Source organism: Theropithecus gelada, chromosome 12, assembly GCF_003255815.1.
Source record: "Theropithecus gelada isolate Dixy chromosome 12, Tgel_1.0, whole genome shotgun sequence".
NCBI classification, from domain to species: domain Eukaryota; kingdom Metazoa; phylum Chordata; class Mammalia; order Primates; family Cercopithecidae; genus Theropithecus; species Theropithecus gelada.
Genome location: NC_037680.1, coordinates 77,217,582 through 77,237,108, shown reverse-complemented (window position 1 = coordinate 77,237,108; position 19,527 = coordinate 77,217,582). Strand labels below are relative to the sequence as shown.

The 19,527-nt window shown below is 40.9% G+C and overlaps 1 protein-coding gene across 1 annotated transcript in view; it reads right to left on the bottom strand.

The window, feature by feature from the left end:
* Positions 1-18,772, bottom strand: part of LOC112636356 (aldehyde oxidase 4-like) — a 70,348-nt gene extending 51,576 nt beyond the window's left edge. Inside the window, 6 exon segments of the mRNA XM_025404995.1 lie at positions 3,392-3,453; positions 5,916-6,042; positions 9,654-9,762; positions 12,449-12,545; positions 16,221-16,278; positions 18,719-18,772. Coding sequence (XP_025260780.1) covers positions 3,392-3,453; positions 5,916-6,042; positions 9,654-9,762; positions 12,449-12,545; positions 16,221-16,278; positions 18,719-18,772 — 507 coding nt within the window.
* Between the last annotated feature and the right edge of the window lie 755 nt (positions 18,773-19,527).

Sequence of the window (19,527 nt, the reverse complement as noted above, 5' to 3'; positions counted from 1 at the left end):
GATTGCTCTTCTTTATCTTACTGGTGATACAGCATGTATCTTTAATAGAGTCCCGGGAAGAAAAACTGCCTTTAAGACTTTCTATCCACACTTATAAATAACTGAAAACCTGAGTTCATTTGGGTGTTAGAGTCATTCTGAATTATTTGGATGATTCAAGTCACAAACCATTTAACTTTAATTTTCAAGACAGTCATGCAGACCCACAGTAGTATTTTCAGCCTGAATTCATTTGTCAGTTACAACTATCAGATTGTTTATTTATTTATTGAGACAGGGTCTGAGTCTGTTGCCCAGGCTGGAGTGTAGTGGCACGATCTCAGCTCACTGCAGCTTCGACCTCATGGGCTCAAGCAATCCTCCCACCTCAGCCTCCGGAGCAGCTGGGATTACAGGTGCGCACCACCATGCCTGGCTAAGTTTGCATTTTTTGTAGAGACAGGGTTTAACCATCTTGGCCAGGCTGGTCTCAAACTTGCAGGCTCAGTGATCTGCCAGCCTTGGCCTCTCAAAATGATGGGATTATAGGTGTGAGCCACTGCACCCAGCCAGACTAATTATTCTTGTTTGCCCTATTCAATGTGCAAACAAGTTGTCTAATGATCTGTGATGATTTGGAGACACCGTGCTTCTTACATGGCATCAGGGAGACCTGGGTTCTAGTTCCTGCTTTAACACATACAAGCTGGGTTGAGCTTGTTAAATTAGGGTAGTAAGACCCATCCTAATCAGGTTTGTTAGATTTAAATATGAGAAAAGTTTGACACAATGTGTGACACATAAGAACTGCTGCTTTTGCAGCAGTTGACACCTTTAGTTGAAAAGTCATTTTCTTTTTCTTTCTTTTTGTTTTTTTTTAGATAGAGTCTCGCTCTGTCACGCCAGGCTGGAGTGCAGTGGCACGATCTTGGCTCACTGTAACTTCTGTCTCCTGGGTTAAAGTGATTCTCCTGTCTCAGCCTCCTGAGTAGCTGGGACTAGAGGTTTGCCTCACCATGCCTGGCTAATTTTTGCATTTTTTGGTAGAGACGGGGTTTTACCCTGTTGACCAGGCCGGTCTCACACTCTTGGCCTCAAGTGATTCACCCACCTCGGCCTCCCAAAGTGCTGGGATTACAGGCGTAAGCCACCGTGCCCAGCCTGAAAGGTAATTTTCTACAAAGTTAAGAAAGGATTTGGATTTTGTGACAATGCTGTGCAAATCATATGAAGAAGTTGCTATTTTTTGTAGGTCAAAATGGTGAAATACTGGCTATTCATATGTTTTAAAATAAATAGTATCTTGCCCAGGATTTAAAATAAACTAGCCTGTAGTTTGTAAAATTTCTTGAAATTCTTCTTTACTGGCATAAAAAGTACATTTTTTTTCAAAGACTTCATAGTACTTGGAATGGCCTGGTGCACCTAGAATTGTTTTTGTTTAACAAAAATTATATCAAATTAATTTTCCTAACTGAAACCTTCTCAAAAGTATGTCTTGGTTAAGTGCAGTGGCTCACGCCTGTAATCTCAGCACTTTGCAATGTTGAGGTGGGTGGATGGCTTGAGCCCAGGAGTTCAAGATCAGCCTGGGAAACAGAGAGAGAGACCCAGTCTCAAAAAAAAAAAAAAGAAAGAAAGAAAGTATGACTCTGTCTCCTTTTACATGAAATTTTTTTTTTCCCACCTTCTTTTGTCCTATTTTGTTCCTCAATCTCTGAACTTTGCAGGTGACTTGGATTCCTTTCTCGCTGCACTCTTCACTGTCTGGTGGTTATGATTCTGGCAGTTCCTTTCTGGGAAGTTATCTTTCTGTCCCTACATATGCCACACTGGTCTGGGCTGTCACTCCTCATGCATGGGGTACTGCACTAGTCCATGCCCTCACTTCCCAGCACATCTCCCTAGGCTTATCCTTCCTGTTGGCAGGTACCAAGAATTCTCCTCCTGAAATACTGTTGTCATTGTATTACTCCTGGTTTGCAAACAGACAGTGACTACATGTTGTTTATCAACTTTAAGGCTACATTTATTTTCCTTTCTTTTTTTTTTTTTTTTTTTTAGATGGGTCTCACTCTGTCGTCCAGGCTGGAGTGCAGTCATGCCATCTTGGCTCACTGCAACCTCCACTTCCTGGGTTTAAGAGATTCTCCCACCTCAGTCTCCTGAGTAGCTGGGACTACAGGTGGGCACCACCACACCCAGCTAATTTTTGTATTTTTTGGTGGAGGCGGGATTTCACCATGTTGGCCAGGCTGGTCTCGAACTGATGTAAAGTGATCCGCTTGCTTCAGCCTCCCAAAGTGCTGAGATTACAGGCAGGAGCCACCACGCCCAGCCAAGGCTAAAGTTCTTAGCTTCAAGCAGTATCTTCTTTCTCTCCAATGCTTCCGTTGCATCTTTCTCTTTCTCTCTTTCTCTTTCCCTTCCTCTCTCTCTCTCTCTCTCTCTTTCTTTCTCTCTCTTTCTGACAGAGTTATACTCCTTTGCCCAGGCTGGAGTGAAGTGGCACGATCTCAGCTCACTGCAACCTCTGCCCTCAGGGTTCAAGCAATTCTCCTGCCTCAGCCTCCCGAGTAACTGGTATTACAGGCATGCGCCACCACACCCGGCTAATTGTGCTTTTAGTAGAGAAGGGGTTTTACCATGTTGGCCAGGCTGGTCTTGAACTCCTGACCTCAGGTAATCCACCCACCTTGGCCTCCCAACATGCTAGAATTATAGGTGTGAGCCACTGTGCCCGGACAGTTGCATCAATTTCTTATCAGAACCTTGGTTAGCTTTCTTTTTCCTACTTTCATACATTTTATTAGTTGGAATTTTCTACGGACCTTTTGTCAGCCATTCATTTCTATTACTTCCTTTAGGACCTAGCTCAAAACTCCGCTTCTCCAATAAGTCCCCTCTATCTCTCTTCTTCTCATTCATTAATTCTATTTCATTAATTCTATTTAATCCAGGTTCCTGTGTGTATGTCTCCCTCAATGAATCTTAGGCTCCTAAAGAAGGTAAAGTTGACTCTATCTCTCTTCTTCTCATTCATTAATTCTATTTAATCCAGGTTCCTTTGAAATTTATGTATATAATATATAGGATACATTGAACTTTTAAAATCTTGCTTTGAAATTACACTTTTATTGTTTCTGTTTCATTTTCTTCAATCGAGTATTCATTTCTTGAAGTCATGGGCAATATACTATACTTCTTAGGAAAGCGCCAAATTTGGGGCTATAAACAAGATAGATGCTAAGAGTTGATTAAAGAAAATACCAACAATGGGCATTTAAGCAATTTCAGTGATTAGAAAGTTCAATGTTGGGCTATTTCAGAAATTATTGAATGAAATAGATTATTTTATGCAAAGGTTCATTAATGTATTAAGGCAATAGAATGAAATTTTTTAAAAACTTACCACACAGAAAGTTTTTCCACTTTCTACAATTGGTCGGTATCTAGTGCAGCGGCACAAATTACCTGTTAAGAAGGGATCACGTTTCAATGAATAACAGAGCAATATATTGCATATCTGTCCTTAATATTTTCAGAGAAATAACTATGCTAGTAATCAGATTCTTTTTTATTCCCTAAACCCAGCCAGTTGGTTCTTTGGAACAAATGTTTCCCCTGGAGATATTCTTCAAAAATAGACCTTGTGATTACATTTTCTTTCTTAAATACCACAAAGCTTTTTTTCCTTCTTGTCTTATTTCCAGCGCAGTGGCATACCTGCCACCCTATAACATCACATACTTACCACCCTATAACTCGTATACTTGCCACCCTCATAACATCTCATGTGTGGCACTTAGTCAAGCCTTTCTCATGGAGTCTCTTCTCCGTCAAGTGCTTTCTTTCTTTTTTCTTTTCACTCTTGTTGCCCAAGCTGGAGTGCAATGGCGCAATCTTGGCTCACTGCAACCTCTGCCTCCCGGGTTCAAGTGATTCTCCTGCCTCAGCCTCCCGAGCAGCTGAGATTACAGGCACATGCTACCACGTCTGGCTAATTTTTTGTATTTTTAGTAGAAACGAGGTTTCACCATGTTAGCCAGGATGGTCTCGAATGCCTGACCTCAGGTGATCCACCCACCTCAGCACCCCAAAGTGCTGGGATTACAGGTGTGAGCCACTGTGCCCAGCTCAAGTGCTTTCTTAGGGGAAGAGGGACTGGAAACATTTTTCAAGACGTCCATTCCCCTTCTCCATGGGGTCTGCTCTAAACCCCAGGCCAGAGCTGTACCATTTACTGTCTGGATCTTTCTGTAGACCTAGCATCCCCTATGCTTGAGGAGTAGGGTCATTTATGTGTGTATGTCTCCCTCAGTGAATCTTAGAACCTTGGTTAGCTTTACCTAAAGAAGGTAAAGTTGACTTGGATGTCTTTGAACCTCTCTAGAACAGCACAGTTGGTGTTCAGTAAGTACCTGGTATTGTTTTAACTGGTCAACAATTCCAACATATGGTGGAAAGGGTGAGGGAAATAACTGTCTTTAAAAAAAAAAAGTCTTCATATTTTGCAGCCAGTAAGAATGATACAAATGAAGAGGTTTTAATAACATTGGAAAATACTTATACTATTAAATTGTACATATAATTAAAAAATGTATATATAATGGTCACAAGTGTTTAAAATAAGCAACAAAACCGATATATAAAAAAAGACTGAAAACACAGACGTATTTGACAGTGGTTGTGTCTTCGTGGCAGAATTAGGAATGAGTTTTTCCTTGTTTTTTAATTTTTTGGACATTTTGAGTAATATGAGTATATTATTTTTATACCAAAAAGTAAATATAAAATTATGTTCAATTACAGATTAAACATTTTAGAAACAATGTGAGGACTGGGCAGGTTTAAACATCTATAAGTAAAGTGTTGTAGAACCTGATGCAGTGAGTCATATGAAACCTGAGTAACAGGTATACTCCTTTCTTTTCATTATAATGAGGATAATTTAGGAAGAAACGGCATATACAAGAATGCCTGCAGACACAATAATCTGTTTCTTCATTTTGCTAAGAAGAAAAAATACAGAAGGCCGTGAACTTAGAATTCTTCTTTAGAGTAGAAGGATGGAGCTACAATGCCTAGAAGATAACTACATGACATGAACTAGAAGTATTTAAGAGGCAGTGAACACCTTCTTGCTGATAAATTGTAAGCAAACATTAAAGGCTGGTGTGAGCCAGCACTAGGGTGCTTTGTTTAGTTTTTGTTTTTAGCCATATAGTCAGTGTTCAGTCTACAAGCCCTACTAAAGGCCCACTAAAGAAAGCTAATTATACACATTACAGAAATTCTTCTGATTCTGAGAAAAAATGATTCAAAAATTCTCTTCTATTCCCTTAGTCTTGAAAAGACAAGATTAAATGAAACAATGATTTGAACCAGTTAATCATTTGAGAATTTATGTGCTTATACTAATTACATTTATTTGAATTTTATTTTATATTATTGTTTTTCTTAAAATGTGAACATGAAGATTATCAGTGAACCTAACATTTATAACTCTAGCATTGCACCATTGCACTCCAGCCTGGGCAACAAGAGCAAAACTCTGTCTCAAACAAACAAACAGACAAAAAAACAGTAACATTCTATTCTTCCACACTATCCAAATTTCCACATTTGGAAAATATTATGTTAAAAGTATTAGAAACAGCCCATTTCAATGCCTTTGCGGAGTTACAAAGGGCTTTACTAGAGGAAAAAGTTTTGTGAGGAAATCAGTATCACCCCAATTTCTGGCATCACTGTTGCTAAGACAAAGTAGAAAGGACTTGCGTCAAGACAGTTCCTACAGAGGCCTACCTGTTGGCCAGGTGCCTGGAACCCCAAAGCTGTGCTGCAACTTCTCTCCATGGCCTGGGACACCCTTCTTTAGTTACTTGGGCACTTTCTAACCTGGGCTCTGCCTGCAGAGGTTCCAGAAAGCTCACCTCCCAGAGCTTTGGTGATCTGCTCAGGGGTTGGCTCCGGGTGATTCCTCAGCAGTGTGTAGATGGACATCACCATCCCTGGGCTGCAGAATCCACACTGCATGCCATGACACTTGGCAAGTCTTTCCTGGGAGACAATGTACATCATTCATGCTTTAGACCTCTTGCTTCTCTACCTTGAACAACAATAAGCAGTGGAGCTTACATATTTAGCTTTCCAGAAATAACTTCAGGGTAAAAGATGAAAGGTGTATCCTGGAAGAAAAATACTTTTATTTCTTGGAACCATATGCATATTATTTTTGTCCTCAAGAACAGCCTAGTGGCAGGTATTAATTAAGTCACTTTATTCTTTGGATCCTCGTTTCTTTATCTGTGAAGTAGGAAGTATAATTTAGGGGAAGAAGTAAAATGCTCTGAAGCCATGTTCATGTGAGTTTTAGTCCTTACTTCAACTCATTCATTGTGTGACCTTGAGTGATTTACTTGACTTTTCTTCATTTTTAAAATTAGGATAATAATGGTATCTACTTTACAGGATGGTTATAGGAATAAATGAATGAAGGTGTACAAATCATTTAATGTAGTCTCTGGCAAGTCATTTTTATACCTTTCTCCATCTATATGATAGAAGTTGTTATTAATTAAATACCACAATCAATATGAATGCTTTGAGAATGGTGAAGTGCTATTTAGCAGCATGCTAGTCACATAATTTATGCACATATAACTTTATACACTCAAATATAATGACAGAACATACAAAACAATGAAAAAGGAGAGTGAGAAAAGGCAATGTACTTTGTCTACTCTATACAGAGACCCTATGCCACGAAGATATAGATGTGAGCCATGGCTCTGGGGGTCCCTCTGTGTCAGTCCTATGCCTCTCAGGGTGCTCAGCTGGCCGGCTTGAGTGTGATTCAAATGTTTTCAAATACACATTTTCCAAACAGCATGGCTCCTAAAATGAAAGCCAAAGACTTCACCTGTGGCTCAAAGGAAAGGACAGCCATTGTTCAAATGTGAGAGGAAAGTATGGCTGTGTTGGACTTATTGCTAGATGGCAAGTTTCTTGACAAGAATCTTGACAAGATTCAGATGTGGCATGTTAACGTGCTGTAAATATGCTGGGGAATATTTAACAGCGGGCTCTTCTGAAGGAAAAAGAAGTCCTGATTTGTATTTTCTGTCAATTTTTGTAGTATAAATATTTCCACTATGGCTGGTATTATTATATAAATTATTTAATTGTAAGTTTATATAGTTTAATTTTTATTAATGGCTGTGTTCCAAGACTGGCTTGCAAAATTCCTGAAAATTTATCATTGGTTTTCACGAGCCAGTACAAGCAAAATTTATTACTGGTTTTTATGAGCCAGTACAAGCTTGCTGCAGGGTACTACTTAACAAATCTATCATCTGTACTATCAAGATTTGAGAGAAAGAAATCTGACCAGTACAGCATAGAGTGCTTTTATGACTGTTAAGGGGATGAGTCAAGTGTGGGATAAGATCTTAATGAGAAAGAAAGTCATTAAGTTTATGGCTGAAAGACACCTATTATTATGACTATTCATTTATTCTCATAACCATCCTCTAAAGTAGATACCATTATTACCCTAATTTTGAAGATGAAGAAAAGTCAAGAAAATCACCCAAGGTCACACAATTAATTACAGTAAGGACCAAAACTCACATGAACATGGCTTGAGAGTATTTTACTTGTTCCTCTAAATTACACTTTCTAGTTCACAGATAAAGAAAACAGGATTTAGAGAGTAAAATGACTTAATTAATACCTTCTGTTAAGAAAGGAGAACCCTCATACACTGTTGGTGGGAATCTCAGTACAACCAGTACGGAGAACTGTTTGGAGGTTCCTCAAACAACTAAAAATAGAGCTACCATATGATCCAGCAATCCCACTGCTAGGGATATACCCAAAAGAAAGGAAATCAGTATATCAAAGAGATATCTTCACTCCTATGTTCACTGCAGCACTATTTACAATAGCTAAGGTATGGAATCAATCTATTAATAAGTGTCCACCAACACATAAATGGTGTTAAATTGAACTAAATATGGCCTGAGAAATGTCCATACTTCCATATTTGAGTTCTTGTGGAGGAACAGTAACCTAACTTAGCAATAGACAAGACTGAAAACCTAACTTAGAAGTATGCTACTGCAACAGTAGCTGAGTCCCAGCCAATCTCAGCAGCCACGCTTCAACCACTCATACACTGCTGACTGTTCAAACTGTGTTCAAAAAGCCAACCTGTAACCAACCCAGCTGAATCCAGCTGTTTCTGTAGCTCACTTCCATTGCTGCACATCACTTTCCTTTTTTTGTCTATAAATTTGCTCTGACCACAAGGCATCCCTAGAGTCTCTCTAAATCTGCTGTGACTCTGGAGGCTGCCCAATTTGCGAATCATTTTTTTTCCTTGCTCAGTTAAACTCTGTTAAATTTAATTTGTCTGAAGTTTTCTTTTAACACTGGAAAAAGAAAATGCTGTACATATACACAATGGAATATCATTCAGCTGTAAAAAGTAATGAGATCCTGTCATTTGCAAAAATGTGGATGGAACAGGAGGATGTTTTGTTAAGTGAAATAAGCCAGGCACAGAAAGATAAATATCACATGCTTTTGCTCATATGTGGGAGCTAAAAAAAAAAATTGGACTCATGGAGATAAAGAGTAAAACGATGGTTACCAGAAGCTGGGAAGGGTAGTGGAGAGGGGGATATAAAGAAGGAGTCCAAAGTACAGTTAGATAGAAGGAATAAGATCTAGTGTTTGGTAGCACAATAGGGTGACTACAGTTAACAATATTTTATTGTGTATTTCAAAAGAACAAAGAGAGTATGATTAGAATGTTCCTAACACAAATACATGATAAATGTTTGAGGTGATGGACACCATTTACTCTGATTTGATCATTGCATATTGTACATGCTTGTATGAAAATATCACATGTACCCCATAAACATGTACAACTTTTACGTATCCATAATAATTTTTTTAAAAAGGATTCTAATTTTAAAAATACCTTCTACTGTTAACAAGTGCCCATCAAAGGTAAGACATTGTCATCGTAGAAAGCTCTTGAAAGGAGAGCTTTGTGTTCTAACCACAGTCTTCCAAGAGAAGGAATCTCATGGGAAAATATGGCTGTTTATAATTAATTTTTCTATATATTGCCTTTAAAACTCAACCTTTGCAGAAGTTCCTATTCTAGTATATAGCAATTGCATTACCATTTCTTTTAAAAGTTTTCGAGGTTTTAGTAAACGCTTCGTTATTTTAGTTTGTGTTTCATTGTAACATATTGTATGTTTACTTGTCAGACATCTGGAGAGCACCTGGGGAGTATTTGTACACATAACTGGCTTCTCCATCAGAATTTAGTAATTTTGAAATGGAGTGGACAACTAGTTTTTTTCCATAAACTTCTGATTTGTTGTCTCATTTTCTTCTCTTGTCAAACTGGATTGTTCTTTTTTCACTTTAGGGCAAGGATAGGGCTGAGAAAGTCTTGGGTTTGAGATATATTAAAATCAATGAAAGGATCTTGACAAGATCTCTGAAAAGATCTGTAGCTATGGAGCACTGAATCTTACAAAATGAGAATTTAAAAGCATAAGGGAGTTCAAAGGTGGTGACCTAAATGGAGTACATTAGACTACGTGGGATGCCATCAGCTGGTCCAGACTGCATTCTGCTCTTACCTGCACAGGGTGAATCCTGGTTTTGATGCTTCCCACACCTTCCACGGTGGTGACTGCAGCCCCATACAGAGAACAGATGGGTACCAGGCACGCCGTTGCTGGATAATGGCTGTGATGGGATTAGGTAAAGAGAACACATTGGAATCATGGGGAGTGGGTAACAGCTCGGGAGTTATTTCAGTCCAGGAGAGTCAGGAGACTGTATTTCCCTGAGAATAAGAGCAGGCTAGATAGAAAACCGTAAATTTGTGGATGTGCCCAAGAAAAAACTTAGGTGTGACTGGTGCAGAATGGCAGAAAGAAATGGAAGAAAAGAATAATGAAGACCTTGTGTAGGACCTTCAAGACACCCTCATTCTCCATTTTTTTTTTCTCATTCCAGGGAAAGGAAGCCTTTTATTCACCATAAAAATAATCTACTGACTTAGTAAACCACCGTGGGGTAGCTTAGCCCTGTTGTTCTTAACCATGGAAAGCTCTAAAAACTGTAGATATTCTGATTGTGCCCTAGTCCAATTAAACAGAACTTCTGGTGAGGGATCAATTAATCACTTTTTAAAGCTCTTCGGATGATTCCAACTGAGGAATGGCCAAGTATAAAAGTCACTGTTTTGTGCCTTGCCTTGACCATCTCTCCTATCCTGGCGCCTGTGTTAATGGCATGGCAGATTGGCTAGTACCAGATTCCCATCTCCCTGCTTAGGAATGGAGTCCAGGCTTCATTAGTTAAATTTAGCTTCTTCATTCCCACTCAGGCTAAGTCCCAGCCTCTTTTCAGGTATGGGAAATTGCCCCTTTCCCAGGGAATGTTTCCTTTCTTTCCCTACCCAGGCTGGGAGCATGAATGCTACTCTTTTGAAAAAAAGATAGAGTGTTGATCGTGGTTTCCCTACCCCTTCCAATCAACAAAGCTGTTTGGAAGCCACCCAGCCAACTAGCTAGGGACCCTGGAAGAGTGCTTAGTGCACAGAACGAGGGTGGGCCCCAGCTACCTCATGCAACAGATACATCTTTGTTTTTCATGTCCTCCACTTCCCTCCCTGTTAAGATCTGTTTCCTTTTGATCTCGCCTCCCTCTGCCTTTTCTCTCAATGACTCTTCCCGTGCTCATTGCTCTCCTCAGTCTTGCCCTTATACCTCATGTAGGGAATAGAGGCATGAGCTCCCTCCACCCCTAGCCTGTGGCCACTCATATCTGCAATCAGTCTTACCTCCACAAGGCCCAGAGTGTACAGAACCCTTCTTCCTCCCTTTCCCCCGATCTCTGGATCCCATCTACTCTTGGCGCCACATAGATTTGCCCCATCATCAATGGTCCTCCTACCCTCTTCCTGTCTAGGCTTCTCATTTCCCCAAATTCCCTGCCTTTAGAAATAAATTCAAATGTTTTCTATGCTAAAAAAAAATCCAAAACCTGTGTGCCCTCCAACATTGGCCCAATTTTCTTTCCTTTCTTGGTCATTTCTTCAAGAGCTGTCTACGGCTTCCTTGCCTTCCAGTCACGTCTATACCAACTGTACCTTCCCTTCCAGCTCCACCATTCAGTTGTCATTGCTCTGGGAGCAATCCAATGTCCCGGGACCACTCCTAGTGTTTCATAATAGTGACCATCTCTGTCTTTTTGGAGCTTTCTCCTCTTAATGTTCTTCCTTCAACTCTGCCTACTTCTTGTTGGTCTCCTTTGTGAGGCCTTCTTTCTTTGCCCATTTTTCTTTTTGTTGTTCTATAGTATCCTACTCTTATATGCTCTCCCACAGTTCCTGTTACCTTCCAGGTGGCCTGGGCTGAAAACCTGTCTTTGCCATTACCTGGCCTGTGAAACCTTGAGCAAGTTATTTAACTCTTTGTCTTAGTTTCCTCTTTTTTTTTTTTTTTTTTTTTTTTTTAGTGTGAGTGATCATAACGCCCGTCTCAAAGTTGTTTTGAGGTCTAAATATGATAACATATGTGAGCTTCTTTGAACAGTGCCTGGTACACCATAAGCATTCAATACATATTGAAGTTATAAATAACTTCCAATAAGTCATAGCTCCAGATGAGATCTCTTCTCTAAGTAACAGGCCTGTCTATCTTGATGCCTGTTGGACAATCCCTTGTAGGTGTCCCATAATTACTCTATAGCTAAACTTACCGCTTTCCCCTCCCTGCTCCTCCTCTTCCAAATTCCCTAATTTGTGAATGGCACCATCTAGGCACCTAAGGCAAAAACTTGGGACTCATGCTAGACAACTCCATCACCACATTCAATCAGTGAGCAAAACTACATTTTTAGGTCAAGGAGATGCTGACTCAATCATGCAGCATGATTTAAGGTCTCATTCAGCCTTTCCAGGCAAGCAACTCTTCTTAGTATATGTTGCATACCTGACTCTTCCACCAGGACTACAACTGGCTTGGGTTGAGGTTAAGATTTAATCTTCATCTTGGAAATTGCTGACCATGAAGAGAGAATACAGCATCAAGATGTTCCTGGTAATTTCTTTGTGTTAAGCCATTCTTGCCTAATCTTACCCTGAAATCTCCTACTCAGAAGCAAATTAAATGTTTTTACAGCAGTAAAGAGCAGAGCCTGATAGACAGGCACACAAGGTAGATACATTCTGATGGGAAGAACGTCTGTGGAAAGATCTGGAGTTTGGGAAGTTATAGGGAGAGCAGGCCTAGAGGCAGCATGAGTGCATTAGCCACCTGGAGAGAAGAGGGGCGCAAGGCACATTGACAAGAAAAGTGGCAGTTCCACACCCTTCCCAGGCATGCCCAGAGCAGGCAGGGGCTGATGCCAACCCAAAGGATACTGGATCGCCTTGGTCGTGGAGTTGTATCTTGACACCATTACTGTACAGGCACCGCAGCCTCCTCCTCCACAGGAATATTTAGTGCCTGTAAGACGAACTCAAAGGAAGGGAGTCAAGGAAAAGGAGGGGCCCAGACTGCTTTGATTTCTACATTTTCCCCCTTGCATACTTATAACAAGCAACATGTTTTCTTGAGTCTTGTACCAAGTTGGCCATGGTTTCTTGCTTAGAGAGATTGTTCAGCTTTTCCTTATGAATGAGCTCACTGATGAAAGGTAAGAAGAAATCCTTGCAGGCCTCCTCTGCCTTGTCTGAAAACCTCAAGTCCAGATGCATTTCTGAATTTAAAATCGTTCAGATTTTAGAAAGGTAATAATATAGCACTCCCAGCTGGTCTAGGGCAGCACCTTGTAATCAAACATATTGATGTCTCCTCAGTGAAACATGTGCACAGTCACATTAAGTAGGATACGGGAAAACTACATAGAGCCTCATGCCAGTTAGGTTGGGGTTTGCATCCAAATGAGTTGTGAAAAAACCTGCTGAATTCTGAGTTGTGGACAATGGATTCTGAACCCATGTAACATTATTGCTGTAGAGGTGGTGGGATGTGGTTTGTGTGCAGAACTTAGAAAAATTTCCCCTGTGAGGCTTAACTTTTCCTAGTACTGCAGTGTAATGCTATTATATTTTTATGGAACTAGACATTATTAATTTAATAACCATGGCTCCTGAACCAGTTATGTCAACAATCACTATGTATCTTTTTTCCTGTAAGGTGTTTGCATACAAAGGGAGAACAAATACTATATGTAAATCTCCTGCTTTAGGTTCTATAAACATATACTGGAATTCGCTTGAAACCTTCTCTGGGTGAAGTTTAAAAAGCATTTTATGGGTGGAGGTTATCATTGGCTTGGGTAGAGGTTAAGATTAATTTTCATCTTGGAAATGGCTGCCCATGAAGAGATAATACAGGGTCAGGATACTCCTGGTAGCTGCGGCAAGGAGTTGAGAATTTTCTGCAGCATTCTAGAAGGGCTGCACATCCCTGTCCTCTGTTCTTTGGTCCCCAACTTGAGCCAGCGATGTCACCTCTGGGCGCTGGACTGCTCTGGCAAGTCCTGCTTTTTACCTGCAGTTAGGAGGTTAAAAGTAATGTGGGTCATACCTCAGTTAAAGGGCCTACTGAATAGGGTGTGGAATGCAAAGAAATTCTTTATTTCTCCTTTTGGTGTCCTGAAATTTCCAATCAAAGAACCCAGGTGCTATCTGGCTCAAAGATGGAGGTCACTTCTCCCTTGATCAGACCTTCAAACAGCTTTGTGAAGCTGTGTTCTCCCCTGGACCCCCAACAGCTAGTTTGATGCCCCCTCCCTCCACCCTCAATAGAAGTGCCTGACTCAGTTACTTCTATCTTCTGTTGACTCATCCTAGGTAAGCTTGCTAGACAATGTATAGGATGCTCAATGACATTTTAATTTCAGATAAACAATGAATAATATTTAAGGATAAGCATTTCCCCTGCATTCAAATTCAAATCTAACTGGGTGTACTGTATGTTTACATGCTGACTCTGGCAACTCTACTTAGGTCAAAGACAACCCATACATCAGAAATTGTTTGTTTTGTTTTGTTTTGTTTTTGTTTTTATTTTTGAGATGGAGTCTCACTCTGTTGCCCAGGCTGGAGTGTAGTGGCACAATCTCGGCTCACTGCAACCTCTGCCTCCAGGGTTCAAGAGATTCTCCAGCCTCAGCCTCCTTAGTAGCTGGGACTATAGCCATGCGCCACCACACCTGGCTAAGTTTTTGTATTTTTAGTAGAGACGGGGTTTGGCCATGTTGGTCAGGCTGGTCTCAAACTTCTGGCCTCAACTGATCCACCCGCCTTGGCCTCCCAAAGAGCAGGGATTATAAGTGTGAACCACTGTGCCTGGCCAGAAATGTGTTTCTTGATCCTTTATGTAGGAGAACTTTCTTAGTGCCCCCAAGATTCACAGCCCCACAGTATATGTAGAAGTTGTCCTGAGACTAAACGGGGCAGCCAATGTGTGCAGCGGAACCTGGATTTACAATGGAATCTGGTCATTCATCACTGAGTTCTTTATCCACCAATATTCATTCCTCATATACTAGCCATTCATCCAAACCACCCACTAGAGAAACAAGTTAAAAATAATATCCCTGACCCCAGCCCAGAACTATTGACTCTAATCAAAAGTTGGAGGCTGAAAGTGCCAGGTGAGTCTTGTTTGCCCAGAACTACTTATTTATATTAGGCACCAGAAAGAAAGGTAGATAGGGGGTACGGGAAAGATGGGGAAATGGGAGGCTGAGGGTTGGTTTTGCCTGAAGCTGGTTCTGGCCACGTTTACTCGGGAGTCTGTGAAATTTCAGCTCGCTCCCAATATAGATGAATGTCTTCTTTTTATAATGTCTAGAGAAAGCATGGCAAAGAATGTAGTGGATTTAGGAATGATATGAAAGGGGAGTGGCAGAGCTGGCTGACTATTGAGCTGTTGAGGCTGGGTATATGGGAAACAGGAGGAGCAGGGAGTGGGGATTCAGCCTGTCTGGAATGTGAGTGGATTGGGACATTAGGAGGCAGTCCCCTACAGAGTAGTAAAATGATAGGGTAGGAAATGGGACTACAAGGAGTTAAGTCGTGAGAGATGAAGTCTGGAAAGAAAATGAAGCATCAGGTACAAACCATTTCTTAAATAAGTTTGGCAAGGAAAGAATAGAGAGCAATGAAATAGTGTTTTTAGATGTTTATGTTGGGAGACAAAAGGATAGAGAGAGGGGATAATACTCTCTTGTTCACCACTGGATCCCTAGAGCCTAACACAGAGCATGGCACTTTGTAGGTGCTCAGTAAGTATGTATTACTAACTTATTATTTTGAAATAACTTTAGTCTCACAGGGAGTTGCAAAAATAGTACCAGCTGTCCTATATACCCATCCTCCGGCTTCCCCCAGCTGATAAAATCCCACAGAGCTACAGCACGACATCAAAACCAGGAAATTGACACTGGTACAATCCTGATAACTAGATTATAGAACTTATTCAAATTTCACCTCTCATATAGCACTCACGTATGTATGTGTTGTGTGTAGTTCTGCATGATGTTGTCTCATAGACAGATTCGTATAACCACAACCACTCCCTCCTACTCCTTTATAGTTGTACCCAAAATCCAGAATTCTTCAGGAAGAAGCATTCACCAAAGGTCTATTGCAGGTCTTGGAGGAATGGGGAGTCAAGACCAGTGGTGGAGAGCTGGGAGTATATTAGCTACACTTTGGAATTTTGAAATATATTTATAAAAGTTTGTTTCCTCTGATGAGGTTTATGAAATGAGATGGGACCAGTCAGTGAAACGTCTTTGTGGGACGCTATTGTCAGTGACATGCACCCCTGAACATTTGGCTGGACAAAAGCTTGGCTAGACATTTTTTATATTAACACCTCTGAATATGAAGCTGTCATCAGGGTGACCTCGGGGCTCAAAGGCCATAAAGCTCTTTCCAAAGTGAGGACACTCATGGTTCACTGGATGATTATTTTGGGTTTTGTTCAAGTAAAAAATACAACAAATAACAAATGAATCTATCACATTTAGATGCATTCTCTGCACTCCAGCTAGACTGTACAAATGGAACACGAGGCTGTTTATCTAGACCAAACACAGGCAACTTCCTAGATAAGTCTCAGCATGTTCCCTCTTACTGCCCAGTCCAGACAGACTACAGTAAAATAAAAGGATACGTCTTTTCCTCACGTAGAACAGTAGGTTTACTTCAGGATCAGCATTCCTCTCTATCACCTACATTGTGAAATGAGATCAGAGAGTTTATGAGGATAATATTAACAAGTTAGGGCAATTCGGTCCATTGTTTCGGAGTCATGTTTTTGATAGGATGCTCAATGACATTTTAATTTCAGATAAACAATGAATAATATTTAAGTATAGGCATTTCCCCTGCATTCAAATTCAAATCTAACTGGTGTGCTGTATGTTTATATGCTGACTCTGGCAACTCTACTTAGGTCAAAGACAACCCATACATCAGAAATTTGTTTGTTTGTTTGTTTTTGTTTTGTTTTTGTTTTCGAGACGGAGTCCCACTCTGTCGCCCAGGCTGGAGTGTAGTGGCACCTTACGATAGGTGGTGACTTTACAGGAAAAAAATAACAACAACAACAACAAAAAAACCTTTTGTTAACACGTGGAAGTAGAATTTTGAAGAAATAGTGGAATATTATTCCAATGTCTCTGAATTTTCTAATATACATGACAATTATAAATTCCAGATTGTTTTTCCTCCTTGGCTTTGGGTCCATTTGTATCTGGACCCAAATGGGAACAGATGCACAGAGACACTGAATTTCTAAAAGGACTCAGATAACTCATGGCCACAGAAAGTCATCAAAAAGGTGAGCCGGAGATTTCTAAAATACAGGGTTTTGCTTCCCTGCCTCTGCCACTGACTGAGCATGTCCCAGGGAGCCACTCCTGTTCCCCCAGTGAGGTGGGAGTGCCAGTGCAGGGGATATGAACTGCGGCTTTGCCCCTCACATCTTGCTCCAGGCTGCTCCTGCCAGTGGACTACAGTGGGCACATCTGCCCTCCTTGGCCCTGGAGGAATACAGGCAGTTCTCATGTTGGGTATAAGCACAAGAACTTAGGGAAGCGATTACAGAAACTTGCCTGGAAGGGTAGCAACACTGAACCCAGAGAAAGAGGACATCATTCTTTTTATTTTTACCATCTCAGAAAAAGGCAACAAACCACATGATTTCTTCATACATTGCCTCCTATTTCTAAGTTTCCTTTCAAGTCCTCAGAAGATTTACTCAGTCAGAGATGCGCTCAGCAACCTTCCGCTCTAAATCTTGTGTGTGTAAGGGACTAAGTACAGTGGCACCGCAGACGCAAATCAAAGCTTTATAGTTGTATTTTCTCTAACACCACAATTGTGTGGCAGTGGAAATTATTTCAAGGTTGGAACAAGACAGAGGGTAGGGGTTGATGATAAGCATGCCGGGTCTACTATGCCTTCATCCTGCCCCCACCACACTGGGGGAGCATGGCCTGATGACACTATGCTGTGCTATAAAGACATCCATTTATCCGATACAATATTCCAGGTATGGATTTGTTGCAAATTGTCACCAGCAATTATTTTTCTGATGTTCCAGTTGGCTTCAGGTCACTCAGGATCACTAACCTCATGCTTTCTTTGTTCTGTCCTTTCTCTTTCATTTTTTCGTTTATTAGTTCACAAGCTTCCTAAACACGACTATTTTTTGCTATTTGACAGGCAAAATTCCCAATGGTACAATCTTGGCTCACTGCAACCTCCGCCTCCTGGGTTCAAGTGATTCTCCTGCCTCAGCCTCCAGAGTAGCTGGGATTGCCAGCTAATTTTTTTTTTTATTTTTTATTTTTAGTAGAGACAGTGTTTCACCATATTGGCCAGGCTGGTCTCAAACTCCTGACCTCAAGTGATCCGACTTCCTCGGCCTCCCAAACTGCTGGAACTACAGGCGTGAGCCACCACGCCCATCCCATTACAACAAATTACTTTCTAAAATAACTTTCTACTTTTATTATTTCTCTAGTTTTCTTCTAATTGTCTCAAACAATTAGATATGCATCCTGACTTGAAAGCACCTCAAACTTTTCATTTACTCATTACAGCACCGAGTTGAGAACATCTGGCACAAGCTAAGCATTCACATTGCCACCTCTCTTATTGGTGGGGAAATTACTGACTTTTGGTATTGCCCAGGCCAGGGATGCATCGACCTCTAGGTGAATCAGTTGGCCTGTGGGAATGTATTAAGGCAAAACAAAATCATCTGAGAGTTCTTTGCCATTATCATTCTCAGTGTCATGTATACCTTCTATGAAAACAGGGCTGTGAACTCAGGTAGAGCTAATATCCAAATGAAGAGGGGATAACAGGTTTTTACAACTGTGCCCTGAGGCTCAGCTGTCAGATATCACTCCCACTATAACAAGTAAAAGAGTTCTTTTTGGATTCAAAAGAAAAATTAAAAGCAAACACAAGCCCCCACACTTTAATAATTTTACACCGAAACTTAAACTAACAGCCTATGTTCAAATTCATACCACTATATATGACTGGAAAATAACAGAAGAGAAAGATTAAAGAAATAAGAAGTGGCATCACAGTGAAAAAAGCTTGACTTTCAACCCTGATACATGAAAATTCATAATAATCATGTCAAAAACTTACCTTTCTTCCGTTCACGAAAAAAATCAGCTCATCAGAATGGGGAAGGGAAGGCATCATGACACACACATACACACACACACACTCACACACACACACAGCCTTCACTGGGATAGAGTGTGTTTGTTTTCTGTTCTTTTAAAGAGCAGATATGTTAGAGTAATTACTTGGATGCCTGTCGGCTCCAAGGAAGCCCAAACTGACAGTGGCAGCCTGATGTGGGTGGTTTATAGCTGCACTGCCAGACCAGGAATACCAACCAGGGCTCCCCCCGCCCAACCCACGAACATTTTCAGCAGCTCTGGGCAGCACTGTGTCTTTCTCTTTCATGAACGAGTCAAACCAGTATCTTCACGTGTTTCCTTTGGAGTCTAAGACCGGTTTCGCCAGGAGAATGTCTACAAAGCCAAGGACTAGTAAATAAAAGTAACTTTTTTAAAATTAAAAAAATAGTTGTTGGAGACAGGGTAAGGTGACACAAGGTGACTTGAGAGACTAGTTTAGTTTTAGGTAGTCAGTACGGGCATGCACTCGAGCTGAGTCCTAAAGGACAAGCTCACCAAGAGAAGGCATGGGATAAGAGCAGCAAGTACAGCGGCCCCCAGGAGGAAAGGAGCTTGGTGTGTCAGAAAGGAGGTCAGCACAACTGAGTGTGGGGAGTTGGGGAAGGTGTGTTGACAGAAAGTCAGAGACATTTTGGTGGCCAGGACAAGGGTCTTGGAGGGATCTAGTGGGAAGGGAAGCTATCAGAGAGTTTTCAGCTAGGATGCAACATGATGTTATTTACAGTAGAGCATTCCATTGCACAGAGA